The sequence below is a fragment of the Solea senegalensis genome, linkage group LG4 (genome assembly GCF_019176455.1).
Source record: "Solea senegalensis isolate Sse05_10M linkage group LG4, IFAPA_SoseM_1, whole genome shotgun sequence".
In the NCBI taxonomy this organism is placed as follows: domain Eukaryota; kingdom Metazoa; phylum Chordata; class Actinopteri; order Pleuronectiformes; family Soleidae; genus Solea; species Solea senegalensis.
Window position 1 is genome coordinate 14007894 of NC_058024.1, and position 25799 is coordinate 14033692.

The 25799-nt window shown below is 43.0% G+C and overlaps 1 protein-coding gene across 1 annotated transcript in view; it reads left to right on the forward strand.

The window, feature by feature from the left end:
- Window positions 1-25238, forward strand: part of plxnb1b (plexin b1b) — a 35180-nt gene extending 9942 nt beyond the window's left edge. Inside the window, exons 3-37 of the mRNA XM_044023919.1 lie at window positions 417-599; window positions 2713-2841; window positions 3103-3203; window positions 4233-4365; window positions 6074-6230; window positions 8052-8160; window positions 9135-9243; window positions 10014-10895; window positions 12562-12696; window positions 12772-12894; window positions 13001-13094; window positions 13392-13558; window positions 13719-13870; window positions 14475-14580; window positions 15139-15275; window positions 15693-15869; window positions 15954-16185; window positions 16457-16699; window positions 16795-16974; window positions 17084-17232; window positions 17393-17493; window positions 17769-17986; window positions 18063-18241; window positions 18384-18450; window positions 18795-18941; window positions 19037-19202; window positions 19606-19709; window positions 19801-19885; window positions 19974-20140; window positions 20790-20950; window positions 21272-21419; window positions 21565-21629; window positions 22169-22244; window positions 22847-22921; window positions 23142-25238. Coding sequence (XP_043879854.1) covers window positions 417-599; window positions 2713-2841; window positions 3103-3203; window positions 4233-4365; window positions 6074-6230; window positions 8052-8160; window positions 9135-9243; window positions 10014-10895; window positions 12562-12696; window positions 12772-12894; window positions 13001-13094; window positions 13392-13558; window positions 13719-13870; window positions 14475-14580; window positions 15139-15275; window positions 15693-15869; window positions 15954-16185; window positions 16457-16699; window positions 16795-16974; window positions 17084-17232; window positions 17393-17493; window positions 17769-17986; window positions 18063-18241; window positions 18384-18450; window positions 18795-18941; window positions 19037-19202; window positions 19606-19709; window positions 19801-19885; window positions 19974-20140; window positions 20790-20950; window positions 21272-21419; window positions 21565-21629; window positions 22169-22244; window positions 22847-22921; window positions 23142-23246 — 5562 coding nt within the window. The 3' untranslated portion in view covers window positions 23247-25238. The remainder of the gene's footprint in view (window positions 1-416; window positions 600-2712; window positions 2842-3102; window positions 3204-4232; window positions 4366-6073; window positions 6231-8051; window positions 8161-9134; window positions 9244-10013; window positions 10896-12561; window positions 12697-12771; window positions 12895-13000; window positions 13095-13391; window positions 13559-13718; window positions 13871-14474; window positions 14581-15138; window positions 15276-15692; window positions 15870-15953; window positions 16186-16456; window positions 16700-16794; window positions 16975-17083; window positions 17233-17392; window positions 17494-17768; window positions 17987-18062; window positions 18242-18383; window positions 18451-18794; window positions 18942-19036; window positions 19203-19605; window positions 19710-19800; window positions 19886-19973; window positions 20141-20789; window positions 20951-21271; window positions 21420-21564; window positions 21630-22168; window positions 22245-22846; window positions 22922-23141) is intronic.
- Window positions 25239-25799: the final 561 nt, after the last annotated feature.

Sequence of the window (25799 nt, forward strand, 5' to 3'; positions counted from 1 at the left end):
TTCATTATAACACACCAGCCAACTTTATGCAGTCCATCAAAACAAGTAGCCTTCAGCAGGCAGAGCTCCCAGGTTCGTTGCCTCTACTTCCCATTGTGAAGATTATGAATGATGAAGCATTGACCCGGCTTTCAAACATGAGGAAAAACTAATGCCCCTGCAACAAAAGCCAACAACCCTCCCTTCTGCCAAACCATGGAAACAAAAACAAATTGTGTGAAAGCTTGAAAGCACAAAGTATACTAGCTTGTTTCCAACTCCCTCCATGATGAATCCCACTGGGATTTGTACAATCCCCCAGAACACTGCTGTTATATGTTGTGTGAATGGCTAACTTGCTGAGAAGTTAATGACAAATTACTTGAATGACATGTTTTAGCTGCTACGTGCTGATTCTTCTGTCTCTCCACTGTTAGAACACTCTGGACGCCTATCCCTGCGGCTCTGACCACACCCCCAGTCCGATGGCCAGCCGAATTGCCGTGGAGGCCGAAACCATATTGGACAGCCCGTCTGCCCGTCTCACTGCTGTGTCTGTCAGTGTAAGGGCAGGACATACGATTGCCTTCCTGGGAGACTCCAAAGGAAACTTGCACAAGGTAACACGGTGTCGGGGTGTTTTACAACAAAAACCTTAAATCTGCCGTATCATTGTACGACATTTTAATTTTCATAAATCAGTGTTTTCAAACAAAACTAATCTACATCTATTCTAACATAAAAACATAATATTACATGATAATTGGTTTTCTAGGGTCTTTGTTTCTGAATGTCAAGACTGAAATGCAGCCCAAGAGATTTCAGACATATGGCTTGAAAACACCAGGGATATTGTGGAAACCAGTTTGTAATAATATATTGAATAGCCACTAGGGGGTTACTCCACTTCTTGCAAAAAGAATTCTGTTTGAATGCAAGTCTTAATCTAGTTCTTACTTTATTATGATTTATTATGTCAGTAAAAGTTTTCCTCATGAGTCAATGGTTCAATTTCTAGTTTAGGTCTTCAGGTAAACACGCTACAATCAAAGCACACATAATGTAAGTTATGTAAGTTATGTTCCTGTAAATAGAAGAATAGTTAGAATAGTTAGATTACACCACAGTAACGTGAGCTCATATTTCTGTGGTTGCCACTTGATGTCGACTGTCCTATCCAGTTAGAATGTAGACGAAGCCGGATGTTAGAGGTCATTTTGTGTCGTGGAAAATAGGCTTAATCAAGTGGAGCTCATAGGAGTCTTAAATAGCTTTGGTAATTGTCTTAAAATGGTCATAAAAATGGCTCAAATTTGACTTCTTGAAATCTGTAGGAATTTCCCACTTAGGCAAGGGTCCCAAGGGCAGGAAGGAGCCACGAGCTTGTTTTACTTTGGCGGTTGTCATCTTATTATCTTATTATCTAATTTTTGGAAAAGAAAACAAACTAACCTGAGTTGTAACACTCATGGTCTAATCTCAGTCTGATCAAGCATCTGTGGCATGTGCTAGAAAAATAAGACCATGAAAGCGTCAAAACATCCCAACTCACAGGTCTTTGAGGAAGCACACAGCAGATGGCTTTAATGTTGTGGTGTAGTGATCACCAGTGTATGTTTAATAAAGGAAATTAGATTTTCTGTTTTGATTGCAGCATGCTAACCCTCCCTCTCTGTACTACTGATGTCAGCCTCCTGGAACATAATAATAGCGTGTGCGCTGATTGGTTAATTGTGTCCCACTCAACAACAGATAATTGCCTCCCACACTAACATAAGTAGCTCCTGCTGCGTGTCTGCTTCCTTTACTGTTAGAAGAGATACATTCTCTTCTGGGCAGAGGAGTGGCCTGGACGGCTCATCTTTGAGAAACTGTGGGATCAAAGAGGGAAAAGAGTTGGACTGCATAGCTGACCTCAAATCCTCCACATACCTGGAGGATTGAATTACAGTGTAGCTCCACATCAGGGAGACATCCCGGCCTGAATCGTCATATCGTATTCATCGCACTCTCCAGTGCCGACAACTGCACACATACACCCAGAGTGACATTCGACACATGGGTAATACAGAGAACACACACTTACTCCTGGTCTGCACTGGTTTTCCATGAGGATGATTTACTGTCCCTGTTTCGAACAGTGGGTTATCAAGATAATCATTCATAATTGTATTTTTAGAAATTGTTATCAGCTTCTCTGTGAGTGCAGTAGAATATTTTTTTTAGTTGGTGGTGATGGTCACTGTGACCCCACAAATCCCCTTTTTGGCCTTGTGAATGCAATATCTCAAGAACACCTTGCGGATGTCTCTTTGAATTTGGTAAAAAAATGAATCTGACCTAACAAGGCACACACAACACAGTATTTGGCCATAACTCAACAATGGGAATGTTTCAGAAAAATATGGAATTGAAAAAAGAAAAAAAAAGAGAGAGAAATTGATACTATTTTTAGGTCAAATAAACTGTGTTATCATGACCATAACAATAATGTTGTGGAACAGAAGGGGAGATTGTGACCATACTTACTGCACTGGTTTTAAGAGGCATTTTAGTTTCTTTATGTTAAATCTCTACATTGCATCGCTATCATTACTAAGCTAACCAAACTCACAAGCCCACAATAACATCCAGTAATTGGATATAGTGTGGGTTACATCGAAATTATTTTCACTCACAGCTTTGTGTATGTTGTAAACATGTCAGCTTGTAAACATTGAAGCTTTCCCTCAGGTGTTCCTGGGGCCAAACGGCGAGGTGGAGGAATACTCTGTCGTCTCCATTCAGCAGAATGTAGCTATCAGCTCAGACCTCATCCTCGACCAGAAAGAGGAACATCTCTTCATCATGACTCACAACATGGTACGTCCAGAAAGAAGAAGCATGTTCTGGTTTCCCATCGTAGAACTAAAGCTAAATTGGAATAATTGAAACTCTGCTTATTTCTGCCCCAATTCTCCCTCTTTCACTAAGGTCATCTGTAGTTGGGATTATTCTAATTAGCATATTTTAATTCAGCATGGTTCTAGTGGGGAAAGTGGGCCGTCTATTCTTTATAATCAGATTTTTGGAAGCTGAGCTTCTCCTGCATGACTAAACATGATTGCATTGTCCTGGTTTCAGCTCCAGAAGAGGCCTGTGGCTGAATGCCAGCAGCACCCAGACTGCCACTCCTGCCTGCTGGCCCACGACCCCTACTGTGGCTGGTGTGTCCTGGAGGGAAGGTGAGATAAGCACCAGCAGTCTGACCTCACTCTCTATGCAGCTACATGAAGCAAAAACAAATTTATCACCTGTGGTGTGTGATTCAAGTCATCAAATCACCAAATTAGGTGGTGACATTTCAACATACAATATGAATTTTGGATGGTTGCAGCACATCTTAGGCAGGAGACTGTCTAAAGGCCCTGGTATACTTCACGCACATGCCGAGGAAGGGATTAATTTTATATCGAGACAGCAACATTACTCTAGTAAAGAGAAACGGCTGCAATCCTGTCGGAGTATGACTGAAAACACAAAGAAGTGCTCATGTTCAGTGAATTCTACTGCTCATAAAAAAAAAACCAACCAGTCGTCCAGCAATTTGAGAGGATAAACGCTTCTTGTCCCCGCCCACCCCCACCCCTGCGCAGCAGCTGTATACGCAAACGCACCCTTTACTGTTCATGGATTGTCTTGCAGATAATTTTAGATCGAGCACTACAGCTATTAGACCAAGCCAAGCTTCTGCAGGAGAACTCTGAACAATTGTGTAAAGCTTGTCACATAGTGTTGCTTAAATGCACTCCTTCATTGCATTACATTACATAAGCGTATGCTGTTTACTTGTGTTTGAAGTTATTATTTACTGAGAATAAGCTCAGTGGCAGACGTCCTTGCTTTTCACATCTGACTGAGTTTCCTCGAGGGGAATGGTGTTTGAGCTTGATGAAAAAAAAAATGGAACACATCACTGCTCTGTTGCAGTGAACCCACAGCACATCTGTGCTTCCTCTGCTCTGCCCAAACAACACCTGATCTTACCTGCACCTTCTCCTCTCAGCTAGTCTTCATTAGATGGCATTATTTATTTCACTCATTATTTAATCTCCTTAAACCACACTTCTGAATCAAGAGGTGGTGTATGGAGTTATACATGCAGTATATATTGTAGATGGCTCATCTGATAAGGCTTGTTATAATTAAGTCATTAGCTGTCAACTTGTAATCGAGATGTAACAGAGTGTGTGTCGGTGCTGTTTTCCCTGCAGGTGCGTGTTGCAGTCAGAGTGCGCTCGTGGGAACCAGCCAGGTCAGTGGCTATGGAGCTTTGACATGGAGCAGCAGTGTCTGACCGTCCAGGACCTCAACCCTTCCAACGTCAGCAGGGGGGAGAGCAAGATGGTAAGACACAGTGTACACAGTACATCAGCAACAGAGGAGTTATACAAAACATCTGACTTGAGGGAGCTTGAAAATCTTTTTTTTTTTTTTTTTAAGATTTTTGTTTGTAGACTAGTGGATTTCTTTTTAGGGTGGGGGTCCTTTGACTGTAGATTAAGATGAAATGATTTACCTCAAGCATGGGCAGATGTTGCTTAAAAAAACACTGATCCCTGCTCTGATGGAACACTATGTTCATGATCATATTCTGCCTGTACATGCTCACACACACTGGAATACCAAACAGGTCTCGTTCCCGGACCCTTTATCAGATGAGCTGGGAGGCCTAACTATGGCAAGTTTGTGTAGTGACACAGAGTTGAGCGAAGATAGTGATCAAATACCTGTCCAGCTATATGAAATACAGTGCATATGGTACAGTAAATCCCCCCCTTTTTTTTTTAATCATAGGAAAGAAAGGAGAGCAGATTATGATTTAACAATCAAAATAAACTGAGACCAGATGACTGGCCAAGTCCAAGGTTTTTGTGTTTTAGAGTGTTGCTAGTGATATCAGGGATGATGTTATTAGCTTCTTTTTACAGACGTCACTTTTTGGAGTTTGGACATGATCTTGTGACTAGGGAGCTGGCGGGAGATTTTCCAGATGATGTGGAGCTACTTTTGCAGATACCTGGATTCTCAATGACAGCTTTCCATCTTGCATAAATGTTTTAGATAACCACTGTTTACACCTGTGGTGTTAAACACTGATGCATATAGAATACAACAGCAAAGACTACATCAAGTTCCGCTGCTGTCAGCATAGAAGAGGAATGTCGTACTGAACAGTTGAAGAAGGAAAAACACAGCCTGCTCTGATGAATGTGCATTTGTGCTGAGGCTGCAAATGGGAGAGTCGCAATCTGGAGTCAACAGTGCTAAATGTTCCCAGGAGCATTGTGTCCTCAGGAAGTCTGGAACCAGGATCATTCCTTAGTGTTCATCATTCATTGAAACTGAGTAACTGAACAAGAGCAACCTCTGTCAGATAATCCAGAAAACGCTTCGACATAAACTCAGACTTCATCCACGTGACATGCAGCGCAGAAATCTCACAAATTTAACATAAAGTATCAGACAGGATAATGACTCCAGGAGTCTGTTCAGTGTCATTCCTGTTCCCACTGCAGAGAAATCTAGTTATCCAATCAAACTATTCTCCGTTGATATTTACAAGTAAGCAGATGTCAGACAGTTTCATCACTTACTGTCATTGTGTCCCTCGCTGTCCTCTGCAGCAGCACAGGTGTGGACTTACTAATGCTGCTCTCTGTATCCAGTAATAACTGCAGCAGTCGGGAATTATTTTGTCTGGCACTGGCATTTTGTTTTTCATATTGAGTTAATATTCCTTTATTTAATCATTTATTATTTTGATTATTATAAATAATAATTGAGAATTGCTTTTGAGGCTGAATTGTTGTGTAGTTGGCTTGGTATTGACATCCATGCCAAGTGATCCGATCACATGCAGACAGCCTTATGTATAGGTCTGAACACACCAAATCTGTCCTGAATGCGTTCTCAGATCTGATCACAAAAACCATATTTCGGGGTGGTTTGGGAGACACAATTAACACAATTTTTTTCTTTAAGTTTATTTCAAATCTGTGTAAAGTGATTTACCAGTACTTAAAATCAATGTCACGGTTTCCACTCCCCTCAGGTGTCTCTGTCAGTGCCAGGTCTCCCAGTCTTGGAGAAGCATGAGTCCTACTCCTGCCTCTTCCAGGACAGCCACAGCCCTGCCGCCGTCACCAAAACTGGAGTCACCTGCCAATCACCTGACATCAGCCGAGTCCCTGCAGTGCCTCCAGGACAGGGTAAGTGTTCTTTACAACTCCATGCTAGCTATATATATTTATATACATACATATACATATACATGTATATGTATATATATATATACATATATGTCTATGTATATATACACATGTATTTATATACATACATATTTACTGCCAATCCCCCTGTCCAGGAATATAGGCTAAACCAATCAATTTTCTTTCTAAGCTAGTTTACACAGCGGAGAGTAATCTTTATTATAAAGTGTCCAACCATTAGCTATGCTGCTTATCCTTTGAGGATCATTGAAGGGGGGGCCTGGAATCCCAGCTGACATTCAGTGAGAGGCGGTGTACATGCTTGACAGGTCAAAGGCTAAAAGTCGAGGCGCAAAGCTCCCTGCTGTAAATCAGTCACATCCAGTGATGTGGTGCTTTGATGTGTGTTTTGTTTTCTTGTTTGGTTGAATGGTGAAGCTTGTTTGTCATAGAAAGTCTGAGACGATGATTTGAGAAGATTAGAGGGATCCGTAAATAAAAAAATTAAACCCCCTACAGAGGTCACACTCACCAAAACATTGAGATGATTTGTGTCTCTGTGTACCACACACACACATGTTGATTCCCATGCCTGCATTCCTGAACCTTGCAGCTTGTTGTAGTTCTCAGGGTGCAGGACTCGGGCAGAATCAGCCTGGGGATTTACCGAGATATGGACACACAGGCTGCATTAAAGGATCGAGCTGTGGCTTACCTTTACTTAAAGGGGGGTTAGTGCCTGCACTCACTTAATAAAAGATGGAGCTCTGGGCCTGTGAGGGCAGCTGCTGCTTTAAAATGGAAGATCAGATTGTCACCTGAGTTACTGCTCCCTTGTAGATAAGTGCAAAATATAAAGGACCATGTGGTTGTATCTACTTAAACTACAAGGTTGTCACCAGTAATGTGTGGATTCAGTGTGCCTATCAGCCTGGTCTCCATCATCAGGCAGCAGGTTTTGATAACAACAACAACAACAAAGCTCAATAGACCCAACTCGCATGATATGTAAGGCACCAGACAACACACAGAAACTGTCAAAAACAAATTGGTGATAATAGTGCAGCAGTAGAAAGTTTAACACTTGTTCACAACAGCAGGAGAATGTCCCAAACATTCAGGCGAGGACTGGCAGGGCACTTGCCCCCTCACTTGCTGTGAAGTATATCACTTAAGCTTTTCCTGCTCTCACATGGGCTCATTTGGAAATAATGCAAGCCTTTTTGACAAAGGTGCTGACGAGAGGAGTTCTGGAAAATCTGTGGAGCAACTGTTGAGGACTTATGTGGCCTAATTTCATTGTGAAGTCCAAATAAAGAGATTGAGATAATGTGGGAAAGTGCTGGCTTGTCTGATCCTCTTTAGTCATGTTTCTGTGATGTCACTGTTTTCTCATATCTTGGTCATTTGTTTTGATGAGAACAGTTCAGTGAGACGAGATAACTTAGGACCAAAACAAGAATTTCCTTATTGAGTAAGGAACCTGTGCAGCTTGCACTCTCTTTTCTGCAGAAAGCACCTGCTTAAGAGGAGGGAAGCCTCGCTGTGTTTCTGTCTGCACTCTCATGGCTGAGAATGGAGGCTGCACATGGTTTTTATTAGGCCTTCTTGTTTTGGCTGCCCGGGCATAAACCTCTCCCACGTTCCTGTGTCGCTGTTTTTTCAGGAACATCTCGCTGATCCTAGACGTTCTTAATCAGAGACGATAATCCTGAGCAAATATTTTCAGTTCATGTTTGCTTGACTGTGTTGTGTTCAGCTCCTCCTCATGCTCTCTCTCTCTCTCTCTCACTTTCACTCTCTGTGTTTTCTTCTCCCCAGACTCTGTCACAGTCACATTGTCTCTTCGTTTTGGCGACGTCACGGTCACAGCAAGGGATTTCATCTTCTATGACTGCATGGCTGTTAAGCAGCTGTCTGGCAGCATGCCGTGAGTTACCACTGATTTATTAGTTCAGTTCTCCTTGTCTCCTTACGACCTGCTCTCCTTACAGTCTGCAGCAGACTTCTTTCCCTATTTTTATCCTTGTCATTCACTTTCTCACATCAATTCGCCCTTCACTTGTCTCATGACATTCTCCTACCATTTCCTTCCCCCCTCACCTGTAACCCTGTAGATACATAGTTTGAATATGCCATCCATGTATCTCAGTTCATACATTTACCAAGCACTTCATCAGCAACACCTTTGCAACTGCTCTTTCATGCAGTTTTCCAAAAGTATAAGATATAAACTTCTGATACCTTGAACACAGACCATGTCAGGTTCCATGTCAGAAACACCACTGCTTGAATCTTGTTTTATTGTTTACATGGGCATCACAGTTTATAGCATCTCTCCTTCCCATTCTTCTTTTCACCTTCCCCTCCCTTCTCTCCTCTCTTCTACCCCAACCAGTTGAGGCAGATGGCTGTACACTCCGAGTCTTGTTCTGTCAGAGATTTCTTCCTCTTAAAAGGGAGTTTTTTTTCTGTCCACTGTTGCCAAATGCTTGCTCATTGTGTTCCTGTTGGGTTTCTTGTATAATAATTGTAACACACTGAACAGCAACCTTTACAAGCTGACAGTTTTTTCATTTGAAGCTGCAAGTGGACAGTGTGCAGCAAACTGGGTTCTTCAGGGGTGATGAAATTTCTTCGAATTCCTGTAACCCAATGAAGAGAAAAAAAAAATCATATCAAGTCACAATGAAATTGAATGAAAACCTTTCTTATCACTGGCAGATTTGGACAACTTGTGTGGTCCACCTTTTTGTATATCTATCTGTACCTCCCTCATGTCCTCTTATCTTCTATTAGACTCTACACTTTCCTCCTGGTTGTGCCTAACGCTGATTCATTGTTTCCATCTAACTCTCTACCCTGGTCAGTATTTAATGACTCTAATTGCTGTTCTCTTTGCAGCTGCCGTGGTTGTGTTTTGAGCCATTGGGGCTGTAACTGGTGTGTTCACCAGCACCTGTGTACCCACAAGCCCACCTGTGAGCAGGGGGTGATCATCTACAATCAACATGTAAGTCACAGCTTTGTCATATCCTGATACAGCAGCAGAAAAGGCTCACCCAGGTGGACAGGACACTTGTGTTTCTCATGTATTCAGATTGTGTCCATTAAGTTGATCACTCATAAGCTATAGAGGTAGCCTGGGTGAACCCAGCGGAGTCTGCCAACGATTAGATTTTTCACTCTGCAGACACGTCTGGCGAGGATGCCAGACAGACGCCAAGCAAAGATTGTTGCTGTACTGCTTCAGGGTTTGAACCTGCTTTATAGATATATAATCATATTTCCTGTCATACATCCATTAATGCTCACAATGTGTTGTTATTCGTCAAGATGTCTACATTATTTATCACAACTAGGGCTGGGTCAGAAAATCTATTTTCTGGTTTAAATTGATCTTTTTAAAATGATACCAATTCATAACATCATGATATGGACCTTGCTAGATGTGGTCACAGGAGCCACTGCCAAACCTAGAACTCATAGACAAACACGTTTTTAGTTCTCTGAGAATCTCTTTCATATCCAGGCTGAATTGTGTTGCAGCTGAAATGTGCCTCACTGAATGATATCTAAGTAAATCAATCAACTGAAATAGAATATAATAAGGAAATCTGTGGAGATACCCAGCCCTAATAACAACCATCATTGCTGTGCATGTGACATAAGCAACAGTAACATCAGGTTAGATGTTCAACATCGCATTTAAAGTCAGTTATTGGTTATATCCATTTTTTTTTTATTTCTGTCTCACCCTCTCCTCATTCCCCCCTCCCCCAGTTTAATCTCCCCACCTCAGCTCCTTACCCAACTAAACCTATTAAAGTCATCACGACACCCAGTACCACAACAGCTGCTCCAACAACCACCACCATGACAACCACCACAACTCCACCCACAACAACAGAAACTGTCACCACAACAACAACAACAACAACAACAACAGCAACAACCACTGAAGCCCCTGTGACTGTAGCAACCACTCCTGAGCCAACCACCCACACTGTGCCCACTAGTCCACCCACAACCCCCACCAGCCCAGAGTTGACCACCCTGCCCACCCTGCCCACCACCTTCCTCCCTCAACCTGTCGCTACCCTTGCACCCACCACTGCAGCCCCAATTATGTCTCCACCTCCAGAGGTCACCACCAGGAACGAAGAGGAGACGAAAGCAGGAGAGCAGGTCGTTGACGTCACCCAGAGTGACACCACAGTTGCCACAGTTACACCCACTCTTGTCATGGCTACAGAATTGGTGCCCGTCACCACGGCTGATCTGGAGCCTGTGATTCCTCTGATGATCCCAGACACCTCCCCCCTCGAGGTGATGACTGAGTCGCCCCCCGGTGACACCCAGGAAGCTGAAGGAGAGCTGAGCCTATCTGAGCCTCCCACCCCAGGCTCATCTGGCCTCCCTCTGCCCACACAAGACACTCCAACAGGAGGCCCAGATGCTGACCCTGAGGTGCTCCTCTGGCCAAATGGAGACGTGGATGCTGATGCTGATTTTCAATTGGAAAATGACACGGCCACATTTTCAGCTGCCACTGTGTTATCAGGCGATGGTGAGGTTGACCATCCCGCTCCATCCTATCCCCACTTGTTGGATACTGACTCAGAGCTGGACTACCAGTATGATCCAACAGATGGCTTCCTCCCGGTGAGTTCAGCCGCCTCATTTCACGTCCCTCTCTCCTCTTCTTCTTCTACTCTTCCTCTCAAAGCTTCAGCAGCCTGTCACTGCTCTCAGCTCCTGAGTGGACTTTCTACTGCTGCTCTGGGACCAAAGCTCAACCCAGCTTCCTGCTCTGCCGTTGTTTCCCTGCTCCTCCTTTGCTGTCTGACACCTGTTCTCTCATCCATGTTTTGCTTTGAACTGATGCCAAGAAACACCTCTGCTTGAGTGTGAGCTGCAGCAGTTGTGTGGTTTTTTTCTGCAGGTGAATGAATAATCTTCAAACCCAGGTTTTTGCAAGGTATTATGATATATGGACATGCATGTATGTGAGAGCATCAGGTTCTACAGTGTACAATAAGTCACTTTTATAATCAATCTGACTGATGAAATACATTTTATAGAGTAAGGATCGCTATAAACATTAACAGCTGATGAATGAGGAAGATGAATGTGCCTCATAGAGTTGCTATGGAAATGGAGCTTCTCTGGCAAAAAATAGAGCAGACGCAGAAGAAATGATCATGCTTAGCCTGGTCTTGTGTTCCCATTGATGCCAATCTGAACCGAAGCCGATTAAAATGTGTGTGCATTGCTAAGTCATTTGACCCAGGAGTGAATGCTGATTAAACACATTCCCACTGTTGAAAACTCCCTTTAAACCTGGGATTAAACTGGTTGTAATAAGGTATAAGGGTCACACCAAACCTTTCAAATGGACCGCTTGTCTATTTCCCCCAGACAAAGTACCAACACACACTCATATCCACACAGACAAAACCCAGCATAATATAATACCTATATTTCCATTCACACAAACACAAATGTGTGACCAAAACATTGACATTAATGTACAGAGGTAAGCAGGTGGTTAAAAGTTGTCAAAGGCAGGCTACTAAATCTCATAAAATTATAAAATAACATTTTATAACAATAGTCAAAGGTGACATCACTGACGGCAGCTTTGAAGTATTAAGGTCTTAAACTGGACCGGTGCTGGTCCATGGCTCTACCTCCTGGAGCAAGGCAAGGGCAGTTACTTTTACTTTTACTTATTTTAAAGTTATTAAATGTCTAAACTAGGGGACAACACTGTAGCTGAATGAGAGGGAGGTGCTAAATCAGAAGACCAGGTTAAGAAGTGCACAGTAAAGGGCGATCAGTCAGTTGTGTCAGAGTGTTAAAGGTATAAAGACACAGAAGATACGGGTCATTGAAGACAGAGGGACAGACAACCGTGCCAGCCAGTGCCACATGATGTTCCCTCGAGGAATGCAGTAGCAACACACATGAAAGCTGATCTTAAACAGAATGGCTATATACTTCCTTATCTTCTAATTTCATTAAGGCAGCTATCTCCAGCCAAGTGGTTTTAATGCAACTGCGTTTCTGTTTTTAAATCCGCCTGCTGCTGTTTTATCCAAAAAAAAAACCATTTTCAACCTTGTTAAGTTGTGTTTATCTAGAAAATGACTTGTTTAATCACATTTCAATGTTATAAAGTAACTGGTAGTTGTAGAAAGTGAATTTGCAGTGTGCTGCTTTACTGAATGGTAAGAAAATATTGCATGTGTGTGCACGGAATTGTACGAACATGAGGGTGTTTGTACTTACTCTGCGTGTGTGTGTGTGTGTGTTTGTTAAACAACAGGGAGACGAGGGCTCGTACGTCAGCTGGGGTTCCTCTGCTTGTCCATGTGTGGAGAAGATTCAGGGTTCATCACTGCTCCCCGTGCGAGTGGAGAGGAAGATCACTCTGCTGGCCCACAATCTGCACCTCTATCAGGTATTACACATGCACACACACACACACACACACTTTCCTGTCCTGCCATGCTAAGACAGTGTTTTGTGTGTTCAGGACACAGAGCTGGACTATGAGTGTGTGCTGGTCATTGAAGGACAGACGGTGGTTGTGGACGCCTACGTGGAAACTGATGACATGAATCCATTCAGCTTCGACATCACCTGTCAGCTACACCAGGTGTGATGATGTGCATCCACTCACTGTATTATACTTTTTATTGTGACCGTGCATAGAGCAACAGTAGAGTGTGTTCCTGTAAGTGACGCCGCTGTTGTTTGTCCAGTACACATATTCAGCTCCAGTGGACGAATACAATGCCATGGTGTATGTGAAGAGGAGGGACACCTTCCATGTGGACAGCTCCAATGATCTTTATGGTGAGGTCTAATTTATGTTTGATTGTACATAATACTCTCTTTTTTTAAGTGGAAACTTAAAGGGATAATTAACGGTGGTTGTGTGAGGTACTTGCATATGAAAAGTGATTTTAGCCCACTGGATTTGGGTTCCACTCGGTGGAAACACTATTTCAGATGTACCTGTTATAGCCACATTGAAAATAAAAATAAAATAAATTCTGTTTGTGAAACCCTGTCAAACAACTTGACAACAAGTCTCAATAGAAAGACATTAAAGCATCAACCGATGTTGTTCTGTGTCTGTCGTGTCAACAGTGACTCTGTACAACTGCTCCGTGGGCCGATCTGACTGCAGCCGCTGCCATACAGCCGACCAGAAGTACGGTTGTGTGTGGTGTGGCACTGCACAGGCCAGCTGCTTGTACTCGGACTCCTGCAGTGAAACTGTGCAACACACGTGTCCTGCTCCTGTCATCAACTTTGTGAGTACACTGCTCAGAGCTCTCACGTAGATTCTTACTTTGGGAATGTGGGAGATTTGAAATGCTCATAGCACTGATTTATGTTCATATGACAGATTACAAATCTTTGTTTACCATTTGGTTGAAATTTCTTCATTTCTGTTTTTTTGCCTGACCTCAGATTGAGCCACTCTCCAGTCTGCTGGAAGGTGGTACCATGGTGACCATCTCAGGCTCTAACCTGGGCCAGAAGGCTGAAGACATCCTTGACTCTGTGTTGGTAGCCGATGTACCTTGCACAGTCATTATTAGCCTCTATGAGGTCTCGTCCAGGTACACAGTGGCTGTGTGTGTGTGCGCGCACGATTCATGCTTGTGAATTTTAATTTATTTTTCAAACACTGCTATACTGAGAAACACGCGTGAAGTGAATGCGACATTAGTAAAAAAAATATCTGACCCCATATCACCACATCAATCGTGATAAATTAACAGCATCAGTTGCAACAAGTCAATTTACAGGAACATGTGGAATGTGACTGTGAATGATGCTCAGCTCCCTTTTTCAATTTCTAGAAATAGAGACGGGGGTGGAGTGGCTCAGTGGTTAAGACCCTACCTTGTGTACCAAAGACATCATGGTCGCAAGTTCGATTCCACCCCTGGCTAATTGTACTTGATTCCATTGTAAGTCGCTTTGGATAAAAGCGTCTGCTAAATGACATGTAATGTAATGTAATGTAGAGAGTTCACAGAGAGTTTTTCCCACTGCATGCTTGATCTAGACGCCATTCCCTCACCTAAATGTTTCAGATGTGTTCTTCATATGTGATTAGCAAACCTGTCTCAAAAACAGTTTTAGAGCCTTTTTTTTTAGTGAATAAGAACCTGATATCGAGGTCAATTAACAATCTCAAGTCTGATGTGTGTCTTTCAGAATCGTGTGCAAGACTAAAGCGAGTGGAGGAGAGAAGGTGGGCTTTGTTTCTGTTAAAGTCAGCGGAGGAGAGTTTGGTCTGTCCAGCCAGAAGTTCAGCTACCAGGTACATTACCTCTTCATGAATTACACTGTAAAAAATGATATTATGTTGACTGAAATGTTGATATATAGTATAAAACTGGAAGTAAGAGAGACTGGCAAATGGTGGTATGTAATTATAATAAGTTAAAGAAAAAGAAACTAACTTAAGGGAATGTGCTGCAGCAACATGGATAAAACATTGTCCCATCTCCTCATTACTATTATTTCGCTCCCTTTCATATATACATTTACACTTTAACATTATTTCGGGTATTTAGAGGAGGGAATATTTTATGTCATTATCATTAAAACATCAATGACACCGATGCTGATTCTATTCTGCTGAGCAGTAAAATGTGTGGTTTACTCAGCAGTGAAGTGACAGTGCTCTCTGGTGGACAAACGGTTCATAAAAAAAAAAAGCACCTGCACATATAAAACATTTGGTTCTTGTAAATATAATTAACTTAAACAGCTAAAAATATCTCAGGCTCTGGTGAAAAGTATTGTTGGCTGCGTTAATAATGGGTTCATCTGTGGGTCATGCATGTCTAATGGCTGCCATCTTCCATCCTGACAGGACCCGTTTGTGATGGGGGTTTCACCTGAAAGGGGCCCCAAGGCTGGAGGAACCACCCTGACGATCACTGGCCGTAACCTGCTGACCGGCCGTCCCTCTGACCTCAGCATCACCGTGGGAGGAGTGGCCTGCAAAATGTGAGCGTACAGTACAGTCACAGGAATGCACGTGATTTATGTGCCTGTACTAGAGGGGGAAAGGGTAAAAGGACAAACTGTGCAGACGAGCATTTCAGCTCTGTATCAGAAAGAATCTGTGTCCATACAAACACACTTAAACACACTTGTGTCAGTGTAAAGAGGAAGTTGATTGGATTTCTTTCTAAACTAAGTGTTACAATCAGGACGCAAATGCAGGCAACTGCATCATCACTTTCAGAGGTCTCCATGTAAACGTCCAGGGCTCGTAAACACTTGGGTAGTGTGGACAGCAGGCATAATATGCAGCAAAAATGCATTGTAATACACAAATTTGGGGTGTAGCCTCAGTCTGGGCTAAAGGTATGAAAGTATTTATTGATCTGACTCTCCTGTCTGTCTCCTTTTCCTCCTCAGTCTATCAGAAGTGCAGGAGTCCAGTGTTCAGTGTGTGACTGGCAGCAGTAATAAGACCGGAGATCACCGCATCACCCTGCATTACGGCAGCAGCCAGCGTCACCTCCACACATCGTCCTACCGCTACACCCACAACCCAAACATCACCCATGCCACCCCAGCTAAAAGTTTCCTGTAGTAAGTGTCACAATCTGACCATCAACTTTAAGCTTGTTTCCCCTTTTTATCAAAAAGATCTTTAAACATTTATTCTCTGTTTAGTGGCGGTCGACTGATCTATGTGTCAGGCCACAATTTGGATGTGGTGCAGAATCCTCGGATGGTGGTGACAGTCTCTCCCTATGAGTCTGTCAGCCAGAGCAAAGAGAAGAGGAGGAGGAGGAAGAGGACAACAGTGCAGATGGAGGAGAGAGTGAGCATACAACCGGGAAGGAGAGTTAGGATGGTTCCTGATCCTGTTTGCCCTGGAGACGCACTCTGCTCTGTCAAACAAGTATGTGTTTGTGTGTCACCTTTTGAACTTTTCTCAGTTTTAATGATTTCTTTGTTATATGGAGCAAATAAACCACAAAATATTCACATTTAAGATGCTGTAAAAGCCCTAGTGGGATGCACTTCTAGGCTGTACATTTTGAACTTTTAAGGTTCATGTTTGAACGGTCTCACCAATGTTGAATGATTATCCAAATTTCACACAGCATTAGTGTTTTTGTGTATGTGTGTCTTTACTGAACGTCCTCTCTTCACCTTCTCTGTCTCATCAGTTCACGGAGCGCTGTGAAGTGAACTCCTCCTCTCTGATTCTGTGTCGCTCCCCTACGGTGGACTCCTCTGTCTGGGGATCAAAGGTCAAGGTCGAGTTTCTTCTGGACAACCTGTGCTTTGACTTCAGCAGTTTAAACCCTCAGACTTTCAGCTACGAACCTAACCCGGTTCTACGCCGCCTGAACCAGCAGGAGCCTCTGAGGGCTTACCGCTACAACCCGGGCAGCTTCATCCAGCTGGAGGTCAGAGAGAGAGCGAGCAATTATAGCAACGGGTGCAAGAAGTAAAACTATCTCAAATATAAACTCTCTTCTATTATATTGTCGTGTGTTATCAGGGAGAAAACTTGGACCTGGCCATCACTAAAGACGAGGTTGTGGTGTTGATCGGGGAAGGCGTGTGTGCAGTGAAGACCCTGACGAGAAACCATCTTTACTGTGAGCCGCCGCCTCAGCAGCCTTCACCTGGACCCAACGGAAAGAAACGCGAGGGCTCTGACAACCTCCCAGAATTCACTGTGAGTTCGCCTTGTTTTCAGTTTCCAGTCACAGGAAAAGTGTTCACTTGGGGAACAGTCCGGCACTGACATTTACATTTACTGTCTGTGGGTTGTGTGTGTGTTTCAGGTCCAAATGGGCAACCAGAACTTTTCTCTTGGTAAAGTTCTGTACGACAACCTCAGCCCGTCCACCTTCCCTCTGGAGGCTCAGATTGGAGTCGGAGTCGGGGCGTCGATAGTGGCCCTGATTGTCCTCATCATCGTTCTCATCTACAGGTCAGTGTAATGTCATCATTTATTCCTCCAAAGGAATACATTAGGAAGAGTTCTTACTTTGACCCTTGCTGGTGTAAGTTTGTGAGCTGGCTCTGTGGGAGAGTTTTTACCTGCTCCTCATTTTCTTGCGACCCTCTGCTCTTGTCTGTGTTGGTTTTAGGAGAAAGAGTAAACAGGCCCTGAGAGACTACAAGAAGGTCCAGATCCAACTGGAGAATTTGGAGACCAGTGTGAGAGACCGCTGCAAGAAAGAGTTCACTGGTAAGTGACGGTGTGAAAGTTTTGGAGAGAAGACACAAAAGAACAAAAGTTAGTTTGAGTTCTCCTTTCGCAGCATCTTCGTTAAATCATCTTGTTACGTCACACGTGGCTGCTCCACAAGAGTTTAATTTTAGGCTAGTGTCAATATTGAACTTCTTTTACCTCCTACTGCCGTCCCCAGTGGAACACCAACATCTCATCCACAGGAGAGATTTAAAACTCCAGCAGAGCAGCAGCTTGTGACCTCTTATCCTTGTTCATTTACCGCATCACAGATCTGATGACAGAGATGATGGACATGTCCAGTGACCTGGTGGGCTCAGGAATCCCCTTCCTCAACTACCGCATGTATGCCGAACGCATCTTTTTCCCAGGCCATCGGGAGTCTCCGCTGAGGCGAGACCTGGACGTTCAGGAGTGTCGTCGGCAGACAGTGGAGCAGGGCCTGGTGCAGCTGTCCAACCTGCTCAACAGCAAACTCTTCCTCACCAAGGTAGAATTAATGGCCATGCATCCTGTTTTTCTTTTAGAGAGGAATAAAACAACTCATATTTTCCTTTTTGTTATAGTTCATTCACACGCTGGAGAGCCAGAGGACCTTCTCACCCAGAGACAGAGCCTACGTAGCCTCCCTGCTGACTGTGTCACTTCACGGGAAACTGGAATATTTCACTGACATCCTCAAAACTCTCCTCAATGACCTGGTGGAACAGTACGTGGCCAAGAACCCCAAACTGATGCTGCGAAGGTAAGAAGTGGTTTTATGAGGCACTGACAAATAATTAGCACTGCCAACATACCACGCTTCAAAAACACCTGAACTATCCCTTCTTGTTGTTCTGTCAATGTTTTTGCAGTGTCACAACTCATGCTTTTATTTTCCTCTGCAGGACGGAGACAGTGGTGGAGAAGCTGCTGACCAACTGGATGTCCATCTGTCTCTACGCTTTCCTCAGGGTCAGTCGGCACATTCGTCATGTTTTGTTAGGGTTGTCAGTTTGAAGGACTTTTTGTTTGAAACTCTCAGCCAGTCAGACAAAGTCTCTGTCTGTCTGTCTGTCCGTCTTTGTTTCCGTCAGCAGAATTATTCAAAAACTACTGATTTAATTTCCATGAAATAGGGACATTCAAATATTTCCATCTTAAAAGCCGTGGCTGTAAAAGTTATATGTATTGTATTTTTTTCTGTTTTCACTTTGAAATTAAAGAGATTATTTCAATAACTGTGTATAAAATTGAGTCTAATTGAGTCCCTTATTCTCTTTTTGTCTATCTGTGTGTGTGTGTGTGTGTGTGTGCAGGACTCAGCAGGAGAGTCTCTCTACATGCTGTTCAGGGCCATAAAGCATCAGGTAGACAAAGGTCCAGTGGACGCCGTTACAGGAAAGGCCAAGTACACGCTGAATGACAACCGTCTGCTGCGTGAGGACGTGGAGTACAAGACCCTGGTGAGGACAACTCTAGACCATTTTGATGAAATGAAAGAATCTGGATTGTCTGGATATTTTTCCCCTGACACCACTCCTTTGTTTATCCTCTGCAGACTCTGAATGTGTTGGTGCAGGGTGGTGGAGTGAATGAGAGCCAGCCGGTGCCTTCCAAGGTGCTGGACTGTGACACCATCACACAGGTGAAGGAGAAGCTGCTGGATCAAGTGTTCAAAGGCACTTCCTTCTCCAACCGACCCCACGCCGACTCACTGGACCTGGGTGAGAATCTGTTCACACCCCATGGCACTCACACAGCTTTTCCCCATCACTTCATCTGTGTTATAACCTCTAGACTTGCACTACTTACATGCATTCATTACATTAGGTGGTTTTTAACAAGGTGAGCTGTCTGTAGAGAAAAAGACCTCAGTGTGATCCCACTCCAAGTCATCACTTAACACCAGTTTTTAAAATTGTTTTAGTTAGGAGGAAATTATATTTTGTCTCTGCTAAACATTTTTCCAGATCATACTTAAATCTGTTTAAGTGGCAGGAAAATGTTAATAACCATGTGTCTTCAGTGATCCTTTTTATTACCTTAGTTGAGCTGTGGTGCCCCCTGCAGCAGGACAAATGTAAATACAGGACCGGTTCATCATTTTTTTTATTATAAAACACACAGAGTGGAGGTCTGGTGTTGCTGGACACCTCATCCTGTCAGACGAGGACCTGACGTCTGTGGTCCAGGGCAACTGGAAGCGCCTGAACACTCTACAGCACTACAAGGTCAGCAGTCACACTTCGTCACACTAATCTATAAAAAACACTTCAACAGACTCTGTGATGCTAACTGTACATTTATTTTGTCATTCATCAGGTCCCGGACGGTGCAACAGTAGCGCTGGTCCCTCGCCACAACAAACACATTCACCATGACAACCATGACTACGTAGCAGGAGAGAGTGAGTTAACGGTTTCTGGTTAACTTGCCACAATAATAACAAAAAAGTGGAAAGTGATGACGCTTAAATAAAATGTCGATCCGTGCAGAAACACCTATGCTGGAGGACGCAGATGAAGGAGGAGTGCGGCTGTGGCATCTGGTGAAAGCCAGCGAGGAGCCGGAGTTGCCCAAACACCGCAGAGGCAGCCTGAGAGAGAGGGAGAGAGCCAAGGCCATTCCTGAAATCTACCTGACCCGTCTGCTGTCAATGAAGGTACACACCTGTTTTTCTAATGTATAGATAGTTAGATAGTTGATTCTTAACTCTCCAAACAAGAAAGAGTGTAGATTTAGTTACCTCAGGAAGTTAACTTGAGCCACTGTGAGCACGAGTGCAGTGCTGAGGCTGCAGTTCAGTTATGGCCAACCGTTTGATTATAAATACTTATAATTCATTATAAAAAGACCTATTTGGATTGTATTGGTTTTAATAAAGGATCTGTGTAGGTCCCTGTGTGTCTGAGCCCCTTGGAGGAGCACTCTTTGAAAACATTGCATCTTAAACCCTAAACATTTTCAGGGCAGGGCTACATTCTAATGAAATAAGATTTGTTTTACAATTATCATCTTATCATCGATTGTAGAAACGATATGTTACAGTGGTTGTGTTGTTAATCTGAGGCCATGCCCACTATAGGTCTTATCTGAGCAGTAAATGGGACTAAAGGCTCCTCTGCTCACAAAGAGCTGTTGACAAAACTGCTGCTGAGAAACGAACAAAGACCAGGCCCAAGCTAAGGGTTGGGGGCGTGTGTGTGTGTGTGTGTGTGGGGGTGCTATGGGTGACATCATGTTTTAGCAGTAGATGTGTTTTTGCCATGTGACCAGTGTGCGTCAGCGAGTGTGCTCTCTCTCTCCCTCAGGGTACGCTGCAGAAGTTTGTGGACGACCTGTTCACAGTGATCCTCAGCACCAGCCGCCCCGTCCCACTCGCTGTCAAATATTTCTTTGACCTTCTGGACGACCAGGCGGGACAACACGGCATCTCGGATCCCGAGACAATCCACATCTGGAAGACCAACAGGTTAGAGTAGAGTTTCACACTTGATAACAAGAATCACAGTGGGGAAGATTTTTATTGTCCGTCGCGATGCTGTGTGAAGTGTCAACTCGACGAGGTGAAGATGACACTGTTGTTGTAAATGAGTATCTTATCTCAAGGAACTTCACCGAGTAAGGTAAAGACTGTACTTTAATTTAGAGAAAAACTCCTTACAACAAAGAAAATAACAAATATAACAAAGAAATTATTCAAACTGAAAAAGAAAACGTCCAGACCAAACGTATAATCGAGAAAAAAATCCACAGATTCAGATCTTCATTAATATCTCTTGTGTGTCTTTAGTCTCCCTCTGCGTTTCTGGATCAACATTGTGAAAAACCCTCAGTTCATATTTGACGTCCAGGCGTCGGACCACGTGGACGCCGTCCTCTCCGTCATCGCCCAGACATTCATGGACTCGTGCACCATCGCTGAGCACAAACTGGGACGGGTGAGGAGGAACATGTTTTTATTTCAGATAAAAACTGTGTTTCAGAGGCCGCTGGTTCAGCGGTTTTACAGCTACAGCTACAAATGGGAGCTAACATTTATGACACAACATTCTCACTAAAGTCTTTGGTTCTCATTTGAAACAGGATTCTCCCATCAACAAGCTGCTGTATGCCAGAGATATTCCTCGATACAAGCAGATGGTGGAAAAGTGAGTCCGGCCATAATGAAAGCTGAGTCTTGGATGTCTGTAGCAGTGCTGTCCATGATGGAATGTGTCTGTGTTCCATCTTCTTCTTCTTCTTCTTCTTCTTCCTCCCTTTGATGATGCAATGCTATATTTCTAACATATTAAAAAGTACACCGACGTGTGATGTAGCAACACATTGAAAAGTAAATAAAAAAACAGGCAGAACAAGAACAAGCAAAGGAAGTTAAAGTTTGTTTTGGTTGAGTTGGGTAAGATTTTAAACAACAAACAAACAATATTTCCAGTTATATGCTTCTGTTGTATATGTCATTTGATTTGATTTGCATCTATTTTCCTTCATCCTTTAACACTTGTGCCAGTAACTCCCTGGGGTTAGTCTGTGATGCGTCAGGTTTGTATGTGAGCAGCAGCCTGAAAAACTGTGTCACGTAAACTTGTCTTAACTGCTCCTGGAACGACACGGCAATGTATTCTGAAAGGTCAAACGTCGTCCTCAAAACCAAAATGAGTTTTTAAACTGTCAACGTTGGTTGTTGTAGGTACTACGCTGACATCAGGCAGACCATCTCAGCCAGTGACCAGGAGATGAACTCTGCTCTGGCTGAGCTGTCCAGGGTGAGAGCAAACGCACACACACACACACACACACGTTTACACAGCATTTGAAGTGAGGACACCATCATTGTAGACATTTAGACATTTCCTGCAGCCAGTAAGCAGCAGGTGGGGACACGTTTTAAAAGTACATGAAAAAGTGCATTAAAAATATAATTATCTTGGTCATACCTGTCCTTCGTACACCTCGCAGTGTGTGGAAAAAAAAATGCACAGTACTAGCTGTAACTAACTGAAATAAAAAATAAACGAGTGTTAGCATTTGTTTCTCTTTGAAATAAGACAAACTAATGTCATATACGACTCACAGACATCGCAAAGTGAACTAACTAACTCTGCCATCAAACCTGTCAGACGACTGTAGGAATGTATGTAGGAATCTTTGAGGGACAGTGAAGTTGGTTATGGGCGACATGTGGCCCACGGGCCGCTATTTAAATAGCCTGGCCCTAGCCCGTTATCCTAACCTTATCCATAAACCAGGACCTAACCCTCAAAAATCCCTTTAAAGATGTGAGGATCAGACAAAATGTCCTCGGTTTACAAGACGACACACACACAGACAAAATGTGACCACTGACCTCTTACACTTTGTGTTTCAGAACTACTCTGGAGAGCTGAATTACCTGGTCGCACTGCACGAGCTCTACAAGTACATCAACAAATACTATGACCAGGTGTGTTTGACTCGCTGCACTTTTTACACCTCACTGTTCTAAATCAAAGGCAGACACACAAATATACAGTTTTTCAGTTTGATTTAACTGATTAACACTATGGAAGTAATCATTTGTTGCAGCCCTATAACAGGATTCTTATTGTACTTTTGAAGTTAGAAGAAGAATAAATCTTATTTTGGTGGTCTTTAAACTTTTCTCTCTCGCTCACCCTCATCAGATCATCACGGCACTGGAGGAGGACCCCACGGCCCAGAAGATGCAGCTCGGCTACAGGCTGCAGCAGATTGCTGCCGCTGTGGAGAATAAGGTCACGGACTTGTGACAGTGGAGACGACCCACACTGAGAGACTAGAAGCTGAACTGAGGAGCAGGAGAGGAGTGACGGATAAGTGAACTGACGGACTTTTCCTTTTTTGAGGAGAAACGGGTCAGAAGTGACCACCCACAACTCTTTTTTTTTTTTTAGATCAGAAGTTTTAAGTTAAGTTTGTGTCCCAGCACCTTTTTGTCCTTTTTATCACTAAGGATGTATCTGTGCAGTCCAGAGCCTGTAGAAACAGGACTGCATGGAGAGCACACACACACACACACACACACACACACCGGGACAGGCAGCAGTCACGCTACTGTGGTGTTTATGAAGGGACGCTTGGAGGGAAAACAGCAGATGTGGCGTAGAGACACAAACCACACACGTGTTGTCATTCATTTTCCCGTTGGAGTAACTTTAATTAAGAGGTACATTTGTAAGCCTTTGTGTGCTTGACGCTGCTGCATGAACGTGTGTGTGTGTGTGTGTGTGTGCGTGTGTGTACATTGCCCTGTTTGTCAGTCTACATCTTTCCTTTCTGCGTTGGAGTATAAAGTGTTGGGAGTAAGTGGTTCTTGTGTCATGGCTGTTCCTTGGAGCCAGTGAAGTGATCATGTTCATGTGTCTGAGAAGGAATCCTGCCACTCTCTACCTCGCCTGCTGCGCTGCATTCAAAGCCCTCGTTTCACGCATTCATTCATTCACTTCATTATTGCCCCCGTGATCAACTCTACAAAGATTGGAAGTGAGAACCTGCTTGGGGCATTTTAAGGTACTTAAACCAGATTAAGTGACACTTTACTCTGCTTTTATACTTTGTGTGTGTGTGTGTGCGCGTGCGCGCGCGTGTGTAGTGTACAAGTCACTGGAAAGATGTAAGAGAAAAAACAAAAACAAAATCCTTCCTTTAAAGAAACTCATATTGAAGTGGAGCTCTAGTGCGTGCTGTAGTGTTTTATTTTGTATTTCTATTTTGTACATTTTTAACATTCCTTTTAGGATTTGAACAAAGTCTTAAATCGTGCTTCAGCTTGTTCCACTCCAGGCTGAGGCAGTGGTACGTGTTGATTTTTATTTTATTTTATTTTATCTTTATTGGTAGAGAATTGTATTGAACACAAGGTGGCACTGCTTCACATGCTGAAGATCTGTATGGTATTTTGTTCCAGGCTATGTATTGATCATACTGTACCTATACTGGTTCAGTAGGTATAGATGACCTTGTCTGTTCTTGCTTTGGCTTTGGAGCACAGAGACTCTTTTTCATAAAACGCTAATGTTTGCTGATGTTTTTTTCTTATTTAAATGAGAAAGTCTGATATTATGGTTTTGTCTTTACAAAGTATAGAACCCCACCCTCTGAGGGTGAAATGGTGTGATTTAGGTCAACCTTTAGGATGTGTTTTTTTTTTTAAAAGAAAGAAGCAGAGATTTGTCACTGGGCGCAGCGGAGTGCTGGAGGAAAACTGGTGGCGACGCAGTTTCAGCATCAGCAACAGCTTGATGTTGATGTGACACAAAACGGCTGCTCAACAGTGAAACTGCACACTATTTATAAGAAGATCAGACTGAAAATCAGACTGCAGAGAAAACGGTGAAGATGTTTGAGATCTTGAACTGAATTCACAGTGACGTGTGTCGTCCCCTCGTCCAGAAGCGCCACGTCACAGTGTAGCCCGCAGCTTTTATCACTACACAGGCCGATACGACTGAAATGAACACACTTTTTTTTTTCTTGTCGTGTCACGCACTGTCTACTCAGAGTGGAGTGAAGCTCAGTGGTGATTCGGACAAAATCTGCTGAGGGAAAACTCTCAGCTGTTTTTTTTGTTTTTGTTTTAGGGCTGTAAACATTTGTCGCTGTAGTGGAGGCTCATGATGTTTCTTATTCTGTGTGTTAACATCATACTGATTTCAAATGTAACTGTAGTGATTTAACGTTTAATAAAAAAAAGGGGTGAAAATTCTCACATATGTTGATGTAATAAAGTATTCTTAAAATGACTTGTTGGTTTGACATTGACTATCTCAGTTCTCTCAGAATATCGATGTTCTGGAGCTGTAACTCACAGCTAATCGAGTACTTGTTTGGTCCATAAAATGTCTGGAAAAAGTGGAAATGATGATGTCTTGTTTTGTCCACAAACCAAAATGATTCCGTTTTGATGATTTCTTTGTAAAATGGAGCAGCGAATCCAGGAAATCACATTGAAGAAGCTGAAAAATTAGAAAACTTGTTTAAATTATTACAAAATACTGAATAAAATGAAGTAATTGATTAATAATCATTGCAGACCTAGTGTGTTCAAATGTGAGGGAATTTGGAAACCGCTGTACTAAAGCAGGGGTTCTGAAACTTTTCAGCCCTGAAGCCACAAATAATCTCATTATTTTTTATATTTAAGATATTAAAAACATCATAATGAGTGTTGTTGCAAATACATTTTTACTCAAAATTCAGTCATTTTTTTCAAAATCTTGTGGGGCCTTCAAACAGAACTCATGAATTTGTGTTAACATGGGGAGTCCTGAATGTGACCTGCTTGGCTTTCAAATTGTAAAGTC